Genomic DNA, 17,856 nt, shown 5'->3' with positions numbered 1-17,856 from the left:
TTGTGGTAGTTTCTCACAACAGCTCTAGGGAATGAATACATTGTCAACTCCCAATTAGAAAACTGAACATTCAACGGGCTGGGAGCATTCAACGGGCTAGGAGCACCACTCTGCAGTTCCTTATCAATACAAGTTTAATGTGATGTTATTATGTGTAAGAAAATCTCGGACATTAGCATAAGGGCTTTAAAGATTATTAGAACACATTTCATAGGTATCTCTAAGGTTAAGATATTTCTTCTAATTTTAGATGATGGCAGTGTATGAGAATCAAGAAATAGTGGGATGATATGACTCTATGCTCTTCCAGTTTTTTTTAATTTCTAAATGTTGACATTGATCATTTTTTTCAAAAATTTATTTTCCCATATGTTAGTGGGGTAGAGGAAGTATTTGGTTACATAAGTAAGTTGTTTAGTGGAGATCTGTGAGATCCTGGCGCACCCATTGCCCGAGCAGTATATGCTGCACACGTTTGTTGTCTTTTATCTGTCACCCTCCTCCCATTCTTCCTGTAGGTCCTCAAAGTCTAGTGTATCATTCTTTTGCCTTTGCATTACTAATAGCTTAGCTTCCACATATCAGTGAGAACATAAGATGTTTGGCTAGTCTTTTGATTTTGAGGTTATAATTGTACTTGCTTTTGTATTTGACATGGATGGAAATGCAAGTATACTGAAAATTAATATGAAAAAATAATAAACACATTGAATATCCACTAGGAAGTAAAGGCAGAGGAACATCGAACAAATCCTTCCAAATTGACTAAAATATTTACTGCCTTTTTTTGTTCAATGCACACCATTCTAGGACCCTGACACGTGTGACCTTGATGGTATTATAATTAGCAAAGATGGCCTCTCTCAAAGTTACTGTTATAGATTAACATTTTATTCAAGTCCAATCACAGTTGTTTCTAGTTCCAACTCACTTGGATTTTGTTACATTTTTGAACAAAGATATAGTCTTGCATACCCTGACGATTTGTTTATAATTGCCATGGCAATGTAACATTTCCCAGCACATCGCAGAATACATGACATAAGAATATGAATGTAAACATATGAAAAAAGAAAGCCGGCCGGGCGCCGTGGCTCAAGCCTGTAATCCCAGCACTTTGGGAGGCCGAGGTGGGCGGATCACAAGGTCAGGAGATCGAGACCACAGTGAAACCCCGTCTCTACTAAAAATACAAAAAATTAGCCGGGCGTGGTGGCGGCGCCTGTAGTCCCAGCTACTCAGGAGGCTGAGGCAGGAGAATGGCGTGAACCCAGGAGGCGGAGCTTGCAGTGAGCCGAGATCGCGCCACTGCACTCCAGCCTGGGCGACAGCGTGAGACTCCGTCTCGGAAAAAAAAAAAAAAAAAGGAAAAAGAAAGCCCTCAGGTGATTGTTAATTTTTGGCGTTGTGTAATTAAACTAGTTTTGTTTAATGTTATCTTTTGCCAGTATCTAATTAGCAAAGCCATCTGCTGAAAGAGTAGTAGCCCATTTGCCTAGAATGTTGTTCTCTTCATTTTTATGAAGTGTCTGCCTTTGCTGGTCCCTATCTAATTAGCTTATCTGGCGGTGGAGTGTGATAATACACAGCTTTGTTTATATACTTCTGAGAACTGTGGATTTGTATGTGTGTAACACATATATAAAAAGAGCCAATCTCTTTTTCTTTTCTGCATCTGATTTACTCTTGAGATCACAGTTCCCTTTATTCTAACCATAGTATGTCTGTGTGCAACATGGCCCAATGGGTGCTGTATCTTGAAACAGTGGGGGCTTCATTGCATCCCCAGGATTTATGCAGATATAAAATGGGTTTTCCATAAGCCTCTTCTGTTTTTTTTTTTTTTTTTTTGTAGCTCTCTTTGTATGTTTGTCCCATCCTGAAATCTAATATTATAAGTCAGAGTGTGTCACTGGACCTGAGATTAACTTGCATATGGCTACTAGAGCAATGAAAATGAACACTGTTGACTTTTCAGATTTAATATAATTCTGTCTAGGCTGATGGAATATACTTATGCTGTATTGTAAATTAATATCTCGTGTATCTCTATGTCTGTTTTTCCTTCTGTCAATCACATAGAAGAGTGTCTTCCATTTGGTAGATGCTTAATGAATATTTGTTAAATGAAGGAGATAGTGCATTTGCATAAAGCAAAACTTCTGTGAGTTGCTGAATAGTACAGGTTTTATTTGTATGTATTTACAGAAAAAAATTTACTACAAACAGGAATCATTGTGTCTTTTAAAATGTAGATGTTTCAGACTTACTGCCTACTATGACTAATCTTTGAATATTCAAGTAACCACAATGTTTCTGCTATATGTCTGCTGCTGAAATGTATAATGCAGACAAAGTATTGAATAGCATACAGTAGAAATACTTCTTTTCTCTACTGGGCTATCCTGAAATAGAAAAAGACAAAAGATGACAAAAATTAAATATTTTTAAAAGGGAGACTCAAGAAATGAGACTATGAACGTTGGGTTGAGATCTGAAGTGTAAAATGCTTTAGCACTTGTTTTGACTATTGTAAACATAGGTTTGGGTTGGTGGAAAAACATCTTTAAATAAATTTAAATGCAAGTGGAAAGGTGGCTTCTCAAATCAGTAGTGAGATTTGTTCTATAATCACGATGCATGAAAGAATAAAAATCTTCACTGATAAATGAAAGAGAAGGCTTGATTAAAAGGTATTTAGTTCATTAGAATGGATCTAGAAGAACAAGGAAGTTGTGACCAGGTTAAAACATAGCCTAATTTCAAACAGAAAAATGGGTCACTGTGAGAAATAAGATCCCATAGAGAAGAGGTTCATTGATACTCTTATTTGTCTCTGATGGGATTTGTTTTTTTTTTAAGTTTCAAGTCTGTCCACTTATGAAATGGGCAAAGTCTAACTGACCTAGTGAATCATTGATACTCTTATTTGTCTCTGATGGAATTTTTTTTTTTTTAAGTTTCAAGTCTGTCCACTAATGAAATGGGCAAAGTCTAACTGACCTAGTGAATAGGAGGACACTATGGGATGAATCTGGAACATCCCATTCTAGTATAATCTGGAAAAGGCACTTTTCTCCATTCTATTCCTTTTCAAATTCTGTGCTATCCAATAATGTGTATATATTCCTGCTGTCTTCTGGAATAAGTAAAGTTCCATTCTTAATATAAAATTTCCCTTTATCCTGTTCTCTATTCAGGTAGAAAGTGAACAGAAAAGCTGTACAATCATGGTCTTTAATTAATTCTGGATTTGAATATTATAGGCAAGCTAGTGAGACTGTAATAAAATGCCTTAGGAAATAAATTTTTTTTCTTTCTAACCACTATCTTCAGAAAATCTGTAAGATTTATCCTATTTATTGTGGGTCTAATAAACTTGTAAAAGCAGTTATTGTGTTTTGGTATGCTGGATAAAGTAATGAAATATTTTTTAAAACTCTCACATTCTTTCTTCTCCTATTTTCCCTTTCAATCTTTGGCCAATATTTATCTTGAAAATATAAAGTTTGGGCATTAGGTAGACTTGTGAAGCTGTTTGTTTGCCATTTTAGCGCCAGGATCTGAACAATTTTTATGGCATTTGGTAAATATTCTTTTCCGTTAGCCCTGGGACTAATCCTTCTCTTCATAGCTTTCATGTTTATAGAAGAGAACATTATTATTTAACTTTTAACAAAATCACTAGACCAATGAAAGCCACATAAATGACTCTTTATCTAAAGTATTTCACTGTGTAGTTTTCCTAGTAATTGTCTAACAGCAGATATATAAAGAATATATCATATTCTTTCAATCCTCAATACTGTTTTAATCAGTCCTCAATACTGTTTTAAGTAAAGGCCAAGAGGTGGATATCTACTTAAATACAAACAACAGAGTGATATTTTGTAAAGAGATCTAAGAAAGGAATATACTGAAGGTCAAATCAGATGAACAACAGTGCATTTATTTTCATTTATTTTATCTGCACTTCATGGGGATATAGTTATGCAACTGTATGGGAGGCTGTTTTCTCTGGAGGTGTCATTGCTTTTCATGAAAATATTTGTCATCCTGGTATGGAATTCAAGTCATGTGTTTGCATCAGATGCTGATTAGCTGTGACTTTATTGTTGCCATCAAACATTACGAACAGGGAAGCAATACAGGAGGAATTAACAAATTCTCTTATCAGATGTTGACATTGACAAAAATCTTCAAGTCTGCACAAGGGAAAACAGTTATATCATTGTTTTGGTTTCAAAGACACTGAAGTGGTTCTCTCTAGAATACTTTTCTTATGGACTACCATTTGCCAAGTAACATAAATTATGCAAGATGCAGTGTTTTATGATTTAATTCTGTTATGCAACATTCTCTTTGGAAGGCAGAAGATATTAGAGAATGGTGTTAGTCTGACTTTATTATTCTCCCAAGTTTGGATAATTAGGAAAAAAAATTCTTACTAGAAATAAGGGTGAAGCCATTATTTTCCTTCATATGATTTGACACTAGGTAACTTTTGGTTTAGTTTATTATTTGACATTAGTTCAAATTAACAGAAAAAAGTCTCTATCTCAAAATGTCTTTCTGTTAATGATTGAATTACTGCACATTCCTGATCCTTCAGAAATCCAATTTTAATAGTAAAATAGAAAATAATTGTAATAACAGGTGTGGAGTATGGAGAAAATATTTTTACCCTATAAAAGTTCACACTCTATACAATGATAGAAAAGAAAAAAAGAAGCCCAGATGCCTCAATTTGCGCAAAAACTATTCACGAGAGCCAGGCCATGGATGTTTGCAGGCATCCTTTCTGTAAAGCAAGCCCTGTCTGTGTTCTTCACTAATCACATATTTCATTTGTGAGTTAGCATCAGACGTGAAAGCACACGTAGCAAATTAATCAGCATAAGTGAGATTTGGAAATTCTGAGAAAAAATATTTTAAAGCTGTAGCTCTAAATATTTAGTCAGAGTTAATAGCAGTATGAAAATGACTGCTGTTGGGGAAAAATCCTAGCTATGTTCTTTGCCTGAGCTATCTATTGATTGATTATCATTTACAGGTGTATCTTGGTAGTAAGGATACGCAAAATCATTCTTCGTTATCTATGACTATTTATAAATGATATATTATTTGAATAAAATACAAATGTTAAAATGAATATTTAAATTATCTGGTCTCAAGGCCTCTCCTTTAAGCCTTGTCTGGGTCTATTCTATGGTTTCACTGAAGCCATCATTTCTACCATCAGTGCCATAGTTACCAACTCGTAGTTCTTTTCTAACAGTGACTAGATCTAAACATCACATCATTACTACCTAAAAGCAAATAGTAAGGGGGAAGGTCCTTGTTCCTCAATTTCAGAGCTAAATCTAAGCCCATGGATACATTTCATGTCTTTGGTGTAAATTCTCTGAGTGTGAAAATGTTGCTGCTAGGGTGCAGCCATATTTCCTAATCTGGTTACCAGTGTCTTATTTATATTTTCCGTTTTATTCAGTCAAAACCATGATAGCTGCTATTGTCTTGGTATTTTCTACAGGCTGTGGAATGGGAGTGTGACGAAGCTACTAAGAAGGCCTGTTACAGCAAAGGCAAATCAAAGGTAAGAAGGATGCAATTATGAGCAGCCATCACCCTGTTTTGAAGGACTCTGCACTATATAAAGCACATTGATAAGAAGAGTATTCTTGATTATGATGCCATGAAAAGTGAAAAAAGCAAGATTCAAAATATGTATATGGTATATCCTCAAGTTTTCAATATTAATTAAAATTAACCACAATAATCAATCACTTCCAAAAAGAATTCAGAACACAAGAAGATCAGAGCTAATTTGTCCTTTATGTTATTAGACTAAGATAAGAAATTAATTGATTGATAGCACTGGAAAAAATATGGGCCTGAATTTTTAAAATGTTTTAAATTCCTTCTTTCATACTTTACAACTAAATCTAGAAAGTAATGATATGATAAATGAAATTATTATGTAAAATATTATTTGTGATTGATTCTTTATAATGTATCTTAACATATTCTTTATAATAAATTCTCTTTTCATACTAAAATCTACATCCCATGTTCCTATAGAATGCACAGTTTATAGCTAAGGTTGGAAATGTGTTTCTTAAGCAATTGTACATGTTGCAGGCTCCTTTCAAATGTTTGTCTGGCTCAAAAAGATGCGTAATTCTTTGCCTTTCCAGGAAGACTGTGTCTTTGAGAAAATTATTCATGATCAACTTGAGGAAATTCTTCTGCAGCTTGTGCACAGGCTCACTGTGTCTTACTCTGTTAGTGATCTTCTTACATTTTATTGGAGCACGGACTTTTCCAGTGGTGAATTATGCTTTGGGTTACAAACGACAGCAGTTATACACAGAGTAGAAAAGAGGGCTTGCCTTGCAAAGTCGGTCCCAGGACCAAGAGCTTGGGGAAAAAACTATAGCAAAAGCAGAGAGCACTGGCAAAAGATCCTCCCCTTTCTGTATTTATAAAAGAGTGTTATGTACCTTGTTTTACCCAATTTCATTGTCTGCTTCCCTGCCTTTTAACTGAATGGCTGTGGGAGTCAGACACTGAGGCAGGTGTCAGCCAGCTTAGTTATGGGGTTTCCCAACCCTGAATAAAGGAGTAGGAAGAAGAGGAGGAGGAAGGTGCAGTCTTAGCCAGGGAAACACTTGGAGACAAGGGGGAAATAAAGCAGGAATTGATGAAGGGTATTTTCTGGAAGATATTTAACCTCAGAAAAGGCTTCTGAGATAAATAATCAGAGATGTAAGGAGATTTAAAGGTACTCCAATTGTCAAAGAATTTGAATCTGATATCTTCAAATGCTCCCCAAAATAAATAAATAATACAAAACCCGCACATTGGGGACCCCCATAACCTTCTTGGTGAGTTTGTAGAAACGATGTATAGAACTTTTGAAGAAGTGATTTCTAAGTAGTTTCCTTTTTCCTCCCTGTGGTGTTTGAGTCTCAGTGTGGGGGTTGTGTGGCTCCACCCTCGGCCCCACTTCACTGGTCAGAGCACAGTCCTTTAAATAAGACCACCTGTGCTAAGGAATGAGATGGGACCTGGAGAGTCAGACGTATATGAAGTGAGGGGTGGAAAGATGGATTTCTTTGTTTCAACTAGTAAGATTCACTGATGCAAGCGCCACCCTTCCAGGCTCTCAAAGCCTGCAGTGGGCCTTGCCTGGGGATATCAGTGCCTCCCAGGGGGTGCTCCATGTGACGCCTGATATGGTTTGACTGCGTCCCCCACCCAAACTCCATCTTGAATTGTAACTCTCATAATTCCCATGTGTCCTAGAAGGGACCTGGTGAAAGGTAATTGAATGATGGGGTTGGGGCTTTCCTGTGCTGTTCTCATGATATTGAATAAGTCTCACAAGATCTGATGGTTTTAAAGGGGAGTTCCCCTGCACAAGCTCTCTTGCCAGCTGCCGTGTAAGATGTGTCTTGCTTCCCCTTCATTTTCTGCAGTGATTGTGAGGACTCCCCAGTCATGTGGAACTGTGAGTCCATTAAACCTCTTTCCTTTAAAATTACCCAGTCTCGGGTATTAGCAGTGTGAGGACAGACTAATACAGTGATCTAGCTCTCCCTCTTGCTTTTTCTCACCTCTTTCTTCTTGTCTTTATCTTTCTTCTGGTACTTTGCTCTTCCATCTCCTCTTCTTTCTTTCTGGGTCTTATGGGCACACCAATAAGCACTATTCAGGTTTGAGCAACCTAGCAACAGAGATTGTTGATGCACACTTTTCATCAGTGTCTGTTCTGAAAATGTTTAGCTGATAGCCCAAACCTGAGGGTCCCCACCCTCCTTCCCTCTCCCAGGTTCCAGTGCTATTTCCTCATCCGATCTTAACACACCCAGCCCATGGTGAACGTTTAAAGATGTTCCACTGGATGAGTAAATGAACGTGAGAAGCCCACACCAGGGCAGTGAACTTTAGGGTTTCTCATCCTCGTCATTATTGATATTTGGGGCCAGATTGTTCTTTGACATGGCAGCTATTCCGTACATGGCAGGAAACACATTGCCAGACATTGACCTGGTTGGGAATCCCTGCTTTGATTTCCAAAATTGTAAATTTATTTGTTACTTTTACACTGTTTATTTTTATTTTTATGCTTCCTAGAGTGCTCTCATATTTCATCTAGATTACATGTATATATTTGTTACAAAGATGTTTAAAAAATTAACAGTTAACTCCCTTCCCCTCTATGAGCTTCAGTGTCCTTGTACTCCTTGTCCTACTAAAGCAAAGCATCAGATTATGTCATGTAGCCTCATAGTCTGGAAGTTCATAATTTACAAAGAATCTGTGTGGTTGCCTTTTGCTAATAGCTTATTTCTACTTGGGGTGAAAATTTGCTTCTACTGAAGCAGAACTAGCCCACGTTTTGCCTTAAGCCGTGATCATTGGTTGTTTGGAGCTTAGAACTTCAGTAAATTGAACCCAGAGAACTATTAGGAAAAGGCCATCTTTTGTGACCGGTAGGTGATATACCCTCGATTCACAGATGATACCAATTGTTACTACACTTAATTGAATTTTCTTGATACACAGAAAGCAAATGAGGGCAGCAAACATTTTCAAATAAAATCAAACCTTTATGTTTCACATGCTTTGGGGTTTAATGGATTAAAAATAATGGGAAATCAGTAATTATTAATTGACTCAAACTGCATTGGTGAATGGATTTTTTAACACTAATATAGTAAGACAGATGAAGATGAGTGTCAAGCACCATGTACTCTGAGAAAGATTAATCACACGTTCTTTTAGGTTGCATTAAGTATATTGATAAACTCAGAGTTTAAATAACTTCTGCTGCTTTGAAGTAGAACTCGGTTTATGTAGCAGAACTGTGTGCATTGGAAGTTCCTATGTACAAAAATGATGCAGTAGCTAAACAAACATGTCGGTCTAGACAGCACTGGGCTGGTGCATCGGTGGTGAGAGGAGAGAGATCTTCATTCACCTTTACAAGTTCCTCTTTCTTATTTGGCATCTCTCTTTCTTTCTTAACATAGTAACTGAACAGTGACCATGATGTGACCAACCTGGGTGACCAAGCCCAGCTCCTGGGACAGAGAAGGGAAAGAAACAAGGCAGCCCCTATAAACAAGGGCAACTGGGCCAAATGCAGCCTCCAAAGGACTGCCCCCAAACTCATAATTCAGACAACCCACATTTCCCCATTTTGACAGTTCTAGGAGCCAATTCAGAGAACATTTTCACAGTCAATTTAACTGATGGGTAACGTCTCTTTGGGTGAATGGCATTAAGACTTTTCTTCGTGGTCATGAGCTTAGATGGCGAATTCAGCTGTTTCGTAGTTTTGCTTATGCTGAAGTTCTTATGAGAACAGAATCACAAAGTTTCCCTTCTCCCTGAAATAAAAAGAATAATGCAAAATGTGACATCTCAGAAATGAGAAAAATGCCAGCAATTTAAACTGAAGTTGTTTTATTTCCTACTCTGAGAAAAGTGGTCTGTGCTTCCACACATAATGCGTTTAGCTGCAGAGCTGAGCTGGAATGCTTGTCTGGAAGGAGGTGGCTGGGTCTGCAGGGAGGACGCTGCCTGTACCCACTTGGTGCTCTGATGGGAGCATTCCTCAGCTTGCTGCAGAGCGGAGGAGAGTAGAGATGACAGATTTCCCCCTGTTTCCCTGGGATGTCTGTGTCCAGACACAGATATGATTTCACATGTAATCCATTAAAAGTATAATTTAGGGAATTACGGTCAAGAGAAGTTATCCAGATTTTTTATTTGAGTCAGGTTTGAAAAGAAGGTAGGTACTGAAGCTGCCAAGCCCTTGTCAAGTTTGTGTTCTATTTTATTTAGAAAATGCTCAGCTCACTTGGAAAAGAGGGAGTGCCTTTGCCTGCAATGGCTTAAATATTTCATGGAAAAAAAAAAAGTGGGGGTGGGGAATCTGTTTTTATGGATTCAAAAACTTATAATAAAACCTGTTGTGTTTAGTTCTTCTGGACATAGCATTATAGAAATTGAATTCTATAACTATTTAAGTGTCTTTTACACAAATATTATTTTAAACACAAATAGTCAGTTCTCTCACGACCTAACAAGAGTTCCTTGTGTGTGTTGGGCTATTATGTCTGAACCGATGTTCCTCCCACTCTGACATTTAGGAACCGTACGAAGGAAACACAGCTGATTATTATGGGAATGAAAGAGCCGCTGTATGCTTCTATGACACTTTGTGATTTTCAAAAGTTTTTGTTCATGATCTCATTTCAGAATTTTTGACACCAAGTTCCTAGAATTATTTTGCTAGTTAGTGGGAGAGTTTTGATTAGAATCCAGAGCTACGTATATTGTTCTCTCTGTCATATCCTGTGTTCCTATTCACCAAGTTGTCAAATTATGCTTTTAAAGAGGTAAACTCCTAGTGAATAGGAGAAGAAACTCACGACACATACTACCTGAGAACCTGCTGGTGTAGGCCTGGATCTTGACATTTTGTACCTAAGTGCCAATATTTTGAAAGCTGTGAGTTAATCAATACATGGGACACATTGTAGTCCACTTTTATTTTGTGTAATTGCTTTAAAAATTGAGAATACTTAGGTTAAATACTAACATTAGGTTAAAATTAGATTATGCACACCTAATTTTATTATTTTTAATTGAGGTGCCCAAAAAGGTTTCCCATGAAGTCAGCTCAGTTGAAAATAGAGTATGTACATATATGCAGTATAGTATATTTTATATATCAATATACTACATTACATAGCATGTAATATATATATATGTGTGTTTATCTCTACATATTGCATCTGTTATATGCATGTGCATATATTCACAAGTAATACATGTATACAGTTATATAGACACACCCTTTACACACACACACATACATATACGCATCTGATTGGGTTAGGTATGGTTTTGCAAGAGTCACCAGGTCATCATGACTTAGGCTGATGTGGGTTCCACTTTGAAAGGCTCATGCAATTCCTATAAATTGCTTTTCTTCAGCACTTTGATGCTGACAAGGATAACACATTATGAAGAGGACACATTGCTTTCACTCTGAGCACAATGATTAACATAAAGGCTGTCAGCTTCTCACCCTTATCTTTTCCTCCCTAAAATTAATGGGTTGGGCGATGGGCTGGGTGTTGCTGAAGAGACACCTGAGAGATCCACAGAACATACCTGTTTAAAAAAAATCATGAAATGCTGTATGACAAAACCAATTAATTCATTAAGAAAACAGCCCTAAAACGTGTTTTCTGTGCTGGGACGTGGGTCTTGTGTCCTTGAGACCAAGTGGGTATTGGCCAGTCTCCATCGAAAAGCCCTTTCTGTGAGTCAGCAACCATGCACCTTGGCTATTAAATGCCTTGAAGTGAAGGAAAGGTTGATCCATCTGTGGATCACAGGCCCACATGGGTCGTTTTAATGTTCAAGTGCCGTGATCAAAATGTAGACAGATGACTCTCATTATCAACCCTAGAAGCCATGTGGCAGCAAGCCACTAGAGGCCTTGGAGATGTGCACTGTGACTTCTTAGAAAATCGGAACTCATTAAATCCTCTTCACCCATTTTCAAGGTCTGGAAATGGGCTAGAAGAAAAAATTCTTAGATGAGAAAAGGAAAATCATAGACGTTTAAGTATGGTGATTTATAAGAGAAACCTTTAAAAGAATATCCTAAAGGGTTTGTACATTATGACTCTACTTTAAAATAGGTGACTCCAAGCAGTACTTCAAGCAAGTTCAGGTAACCCATGGAAAGGCCACATTTGAAACAGAGATTGGCAAAGTGAGTTGCCAGTAGATCTGTGAGAGAATTTGAGTTTTCAAAACACCATCAAGAGGAGACTAATTATTACACAGCCTAGAACTGTTACTCATTTCCTTTTTTTTTTTTTTTCTTTTTGAGACTCTGGAGTCTCGCTCTGTCACTCAGGCTGGAGTGCAGTGGCTCTCCACAACCTCCGCCTCCTGAGTTCAAGCAATTGGATTACAGGCATGCATTACCACGCCTGGCTAATTCTTTGTATTTAGTGGAGATGGGGTTTCATGTTGGCCCAGCTGGTCTCGAACTCCTGACCTCAGGTGATCTGCCTACCTTGGCTTCCCAAAATGCTGGGATTACAGGTGTGGAACCACCATGCCCAGCCACTCATTTCCTTTTATTCACAGTATTGACTGTCCAGTTCCCAAATTTATCTTCCACTCAAAAGCTAAATACTTCTACTTTTTTTTTTTCCTGTGTTTTCACATTCTGTTTCAGTTGAACTTGTCCCAATCTCTCTTTTTAAAACATTTATTATTTTAAATGAATTTGTTTGGAATTCACATCTGGAATTCACAATCTGTGAATTAAACACAACGATGCCTTTAAGGGAGTAAGAACGGGGAAGTATGTGAGATGCCCTTAGCCAATTGGGTGACTGAGTTCTGCTCTTGACAGTTAAGAAGAAACTCAAATACCACCCACCTCCACACATTGCTCCTGTAGGACTCAGTGAATGAGCACACCTACCATCATTGGTGATAACGCAGACCTCTAGTTAAGGCTGGGGCCAACTACACTATTACCTTCCTTCATTAGCTCCTGATTGCCACAGGCTCCTCTGGGTTCCGTAGGGCTGGGGCCACCCTCCATCATTTTATGAAGATTCTGCACAGACCTCCTTGCCTGATCATCCAGATCCCTGACATCGTCCTCTTTTTTTTCCCACACTCTCAGTTCTGCGAAGCACACCAGTGACACATGGCGATGTGGCTCATCACCAATAATAGAGCCGGTGTCTTCATGTATTCTCACATGGTCTTGATGATCAGAACATGCTCTTTCATTCTCTGCCCTCATTGAAATAATTCTGTCCCTTTCCTCATTTACTTTTTCTCTGATTTTCTGACACTATCAGTTGGTGCCCTGCCCCTCCCTGGCAAACTGCTGCACCATGGTTACCATGGTTATCACACATCCCGACCAACATGCCGGTTCTTCATCAAGCTTGCGAGTGGTCGTCAGGGATGTTAACAACCTACAGTTGCCGGGCACTGTGGCTCATGCCTGCAATTCCAGCACTTTGGGAGGACAAGGCAGGAGGATCCCTTGAGCTCAGGAATTCGAGACCAGCCTGGGCAATAGAATGAGTCCTTGTCTCTACAAAAAAAAAAAAAAAAAAAAGAAAAGAAAAAAAAGAAAAAAAATAGCCAGAGGTGGTGGCATACACGTGTAATCCAAGCTACTTGGGAGACAGAGGTGAGAGGCTCACTGGAGCCCAAGCAGTCAAGGCTGCAGTGAACTGTGGTTAAGCCATTGCACCCCAGCCTGGGCAACAACAGAGTGAGTCCTTGTCTCAAAAAACAAAAACTAAAGAAAACAACCTACAGTCTTATTTGCACTTTGTTCTTCCTTTGAGAAATTAATGTAAACACCATATTTGATATCTTGGTTATTCTCCTTTCCGTAATTGACTGGAGGCCCTTGCTTTCTCTTCACCAGGGCTGTAGAGCTCCGCTGTGAAATCACATTTCAATCCAGATGATTCTCCTGGAACAACTTACCCTTGCCCATGTTGTTTGTGGTTTACCTTGTAGCAAGCTGTTGCTTTTTTTTTTTTTTTTAAAGAATGAGTTCTTTTACATCTTGCCTTGCTTTTAAAAGAGTTCAAAAAGCAGCAGCAAAACCCAAACAAAATCCCCACCCTTCTATACTGTTTGTAATTTTCCATTCCAGTCCTTATGATGGTGTCATTAACATGTCTGTGTCATCCATTAAATCCATCAGCTTGCTCTGTCCTGTGTTCTGGAAGATGTCTTTGTGGGTCTCCTCTGACAGGCATAGGCTTCCTTCTTTCATCCTCACTCTGCCTGTCTTTACAGGCTCCTGTACCCCTCTGGTTTCTTCCCTGGCCTGCCTGTGTTCTCTTCAGCCTGGGAAGGAGGAACTCTGGTTCTTTGAAGTCTTTTGTTTTGTTCTTTCACTTTAGAACTCTCCTGACCTTTCCTCAGGAATAAAGACAAAATGGAACAAAACAAGACAAGCCTCCCACCTCTGTTGTCCCTTTCTCCGTTACCAGATTCACCGTCTACTCTTTACAAGCATTTGGTAATTCTTCTGAAGTCTACTTAGATCTTTGTAGTTGTTTTCTGTCTTCCTCAGTTCAGCTTCCAATGACAAGTGATTACTATTACTGTTAGGAATAATGTTAGGAGGATAATCTACCCTTGGTATTTCACTTTACATTTAGAAAGCCAATCTGAGCCAGGAGCAGTGCTCACACCTGTGATCCCAGCACTTTTGGGAGGCCAAGGTAGGAGGATCATTTGAGCCCAGGAGTTCGAGACCAGCGTGGGCAGCATGACAAAACCCTGTCTCTAGTAAAGAAAATACAAAAATTAGCACTATGCATTGCTGCTGTATAGCTGCTATGCAGTAGACTGGGTTATGGGAAATTAACACTTTCATCTAGAATGAGGGTCCATTTGGTTGAAGAGAAGTTGAGCTATACCATTACATCCAGATTCCCCTGATTTCTAGCATGATGTGATTCAAATCATCATGTTATCATGGAGCATCTTTCATGCCTTGTGCGTCATTAATTTGCCATTGCATGCAATCGACTCACTATTTTGGGTTTGTCCTTTCACACCTACCACCTTGGTCTAGGTACGAAATGACAAGAGCCTGAGTTACGGAAGTGACTTCTTCCTTGGCTTCCTGTCTCCAGGCTTCTATCTTCAGCTTATCCTGTGAATTGGTTTCTGAGTGGTTCTTTAGTGAAAAAACATGAGAACTCATCAATACTTCATGCAGTCAAAACGTTTCATGGCTCCTTTCACATTCAGAGTAACATGTGAACTCACTACCTGGGCACACCTGGCCTGTTTCAGGCTCCTCGGCTTCTGTGTGAGCTCCTCTGTACACCATGAGAGCGCCATGCTTTCTCTAGCCACGACACCTTCACACAGTCTGCTCCTCTTGCTTGGGGAGTCTTTTCCTTCCTTTGCTCAGCAAAGTCCCACAGGTGTCCTACAAGCACCCCCTCCAGGAAGCCTCATGAAATCTTTCACTTTATTTAACACTTAGTTGTCAGCTCTTTCAGGAAGCCTCTCGACACCTCTTCCCTTCCCTATTCCTTTGGAGCTATGTAATATGCTATTCTTCTGTGTGTGCTCATTAGAGCGCATGGACAGCTCTGTGGTCATTGTCATGAACCTGTATTTTTCTGCCGGGGGCCTGGATTGGGACTTCTAACCCAGTGACTACCAAAGAGGAGCTACTCAGTGGATGCTTGCCGAATAAATGAGGAGCTCTCCAGCTCACATGTTCATCACTGCTGTGACCATACCCAGGGTTTTCTAAGAACATTGGCAACCACAAAAATACTCCATTCTTGGAGTATCCCTCAGCCTAGGGTTTTGTCCCAAATGTTTCGAACATCTTTTCCTCATTAAGCATATTTTCACTTTTCAATCAATGAGTTAAAAATGCATATAGATACTTGCTCTGTATTTAAAATATGCAGTTTCATCCCATAAAGTAAAATTTGTTCCAGTTTGCATACCGAGTTTCTAATGTGACCTTCTGATCAAGAAGCACTTGCAGCATTTTCTCAAAGTCCTGAGGAAGTTTTCCAAGGCACTGTTTCACGAGTGGTATCTAATAGGTTCCTTTTATTTATTTTCCTAATAGCCGTCCAAGGCCATTTAGTGTTTGTGCTACTATCAGATACAATTCAAAATGAAATCAGTTCTGTCAAAATTAGATGCATGCTTTGAGAATTTAATTGAACATGTGTTTATCTTCATATTCTTTATCAAACAAGGTGCAGATACAGCAAGTAAATTTATTTGATAAAAATCAAATTGTTTCATAACTCTGTTGTTATTTTTTGGTCAATATCTTAAAGCTTTATTTTTTTTAATGGTTTACGTTTTATTAATGGTTTACATATTTATTAGATAAAATGTATTCATTCTCACCATTCTTCTTGTGCTATAATGTTTTTCATTATATATATATATATATATTTTTCCCCCCCCTTAGGAGGAATGTCAGAACTACATCCGGGTGCTTCTGGTGGGTGGCGACCGGTTATTCACCTGTGGGACCAATGCATTCACACCTGTCTGCACCAACCGATCGGTATGGCTTACTTTTGTGCCTCAAAAGAATTTAATATCAGAAGAGGTCAAACATTCTATTAAAATATTAGTTGTAAATGAATTTCTATACATCAAGGTGTTGCTGTTTAATTCAAAAGCACTTTTTGTCAAATTGAATAAATATTTGATTTATTGATGTATTTCTAATCAGGACCATCAATTAGATAAATAACTGGAACTAATTATAACTTATATAATTAAACTTAAATATGTTTCTAAATTATTTCAACCAGCATTGTTTTCACCAGTGACTTTAAACATTAATCCTAAACATATTCTTTGATGTCTTAGAGATACTGTTACTGTTATTTACATTTATTAAAATTAATAAAATGGTCTAAAATCACAATCGTAGGGAAGAAAAAATTAGCCAACAAATTGGATAAGAAGTATGTAAAAAAAATAAGCAAACTAAGAAATTGAACCCTAGGCAAAGTCCAGTTATAACTGACCCTCTTTCTTGTCTTTAACCTGGCAATCATTGAGAGAGTAATTTTGAGCTGCACACAATATAGCAGTAGCATGGCAGGGTCAGTAGAACACACGTGGAATCTTCCTAATTCAGGTTATAAACGCAATCTTCCTCTGGGAATATCATGAAGAAATATGTTCATTCCCTGGTTGCACAACTTTCTTCAATACCTTAATTGACCATCTGCTTTTACGGTTCATGATTTCAGGTTAGCATTCAGTTGTTGGAAATAAAGGGAGGAGATGGATGATAAGGGGTGTGAAGCTCAGGGAGCTCTCTAGGTGCCGCACCCTGCCCTGAAACGCTTTCACCAGTGCCATGGTTCAGTCCTCAACATCTGCCCCACAAGATCGCTACTCTTTGGGGCTCCCTTTTATGAAAGAAGAACCTGAGACATAAAGAGCTGAGGGAACTTACCTGGGTACACATCTCATAGCAGAGCAAGCAGCGTGCCTGCACCTACTGGCCCTGAGCCTTCTGCTCCAATACCTCTCAGGCGAGAACCAAGAACCGAATTGAGCAAAAAATCCGCCAGTACCCAAGAGCTTTTCTCATTCAGTGATTGGTTGGGAATTCAGCATTTGGGACACTGGATTCATATGAAATGACTTCAAGACACTTGGATATCTCTCTGAAAACTGAAAAAAAAAAAACCAAAAAACAAAAAACAAAAGTATTGGAAATGTGGGCCACGTAGTGTTGAATATCCACACATCCTTACCTGTGAATACATTTTTCGGGGCTATTCATTATATTTTGGTTCACTTATATTGATAGAATTATAGAATTATACATTATTATTATTATTATTTGAGACAGAGTCTTGCTCTGTCTCCCAGCCTAGAGTGCAGTGGTGTGATCTTGGCTCACTGCAACCTCCGCCTCCTGGGTTCAAGTGATTCTCCTGCCTCAGCCTCCCAAGTAGCTGGGACTACAGGTGCATGCCACCATACCTAGCTAACTTTTTTTAACTTTTTTGTATTTTTTTTCTTTTTTTTTTTTTTTTTTTTTTTTTTAGTAGAGTTGGGTTTCAGTGTGTTAACCAGAATGGTCGCGATTTCCTGACCTAGTGATCTGCCTGCCTTGGCCTCCCAAAGTGCTGGGATTATAGGCATGAGCCACCATGCCTAGGCAATTATACATAATTCTTTATTGTGATCTTATTTCTGTAAATATTTACACTGGTTTTTAAATTAAAGTGGAAAAGTATGCAATAC

At 38.5% G+C, this 17,856-nt stretch overlaps 1 protein-coding gene across 4 annotated transcripts in view; it reads left to right on the top strand.

The window, feature by feature from the left end:
• The window catches only part of SEMA5A (semaphorin 5A), a 504,279-nt gene that overhangs the window by 301,040 nt on the left and 185,383 nt on the right, over positions 1 to 17,856 (top strand). For all 4 annotated transcript variants that reach the window (XM_078003818.1, XM_078003819.1, XM_078003817.1 and 1 more), the window contains 2 exon segments: positions 5,534 to 5,596; positions 16,049 to 16,147. Coding sequence is in view for 2 of the 4 variants with exons in the window: in XM_078003817.1 (XP_077859943.1) it covers positions 5,534 to 5,596; positions 16,049 to 16,147 (162 nt within the window). In the remaining 2 variants the exon portion in view is untranslated.

The sequence above is a fragment of the Macaca mulatta genome, chromosome 6 (genome assembly GCF_049350105.2).
Source record: "Macaca mulatta isolate MMU2019108-1 chromosome 6, T2T-MMU8v2.0, whole genome shotgun sequence".
NCBI classification, from domain to species: Eukaryota; Metazoa; Chordata; class Mammalia; order Primates; family Cercopithecidae; genus Macaca; species Macaca mulatta.
Note: the sequence above shows the minus strand (reverse complement) of the source record. Positions and strands in the feature narration are given on the sequence as shown.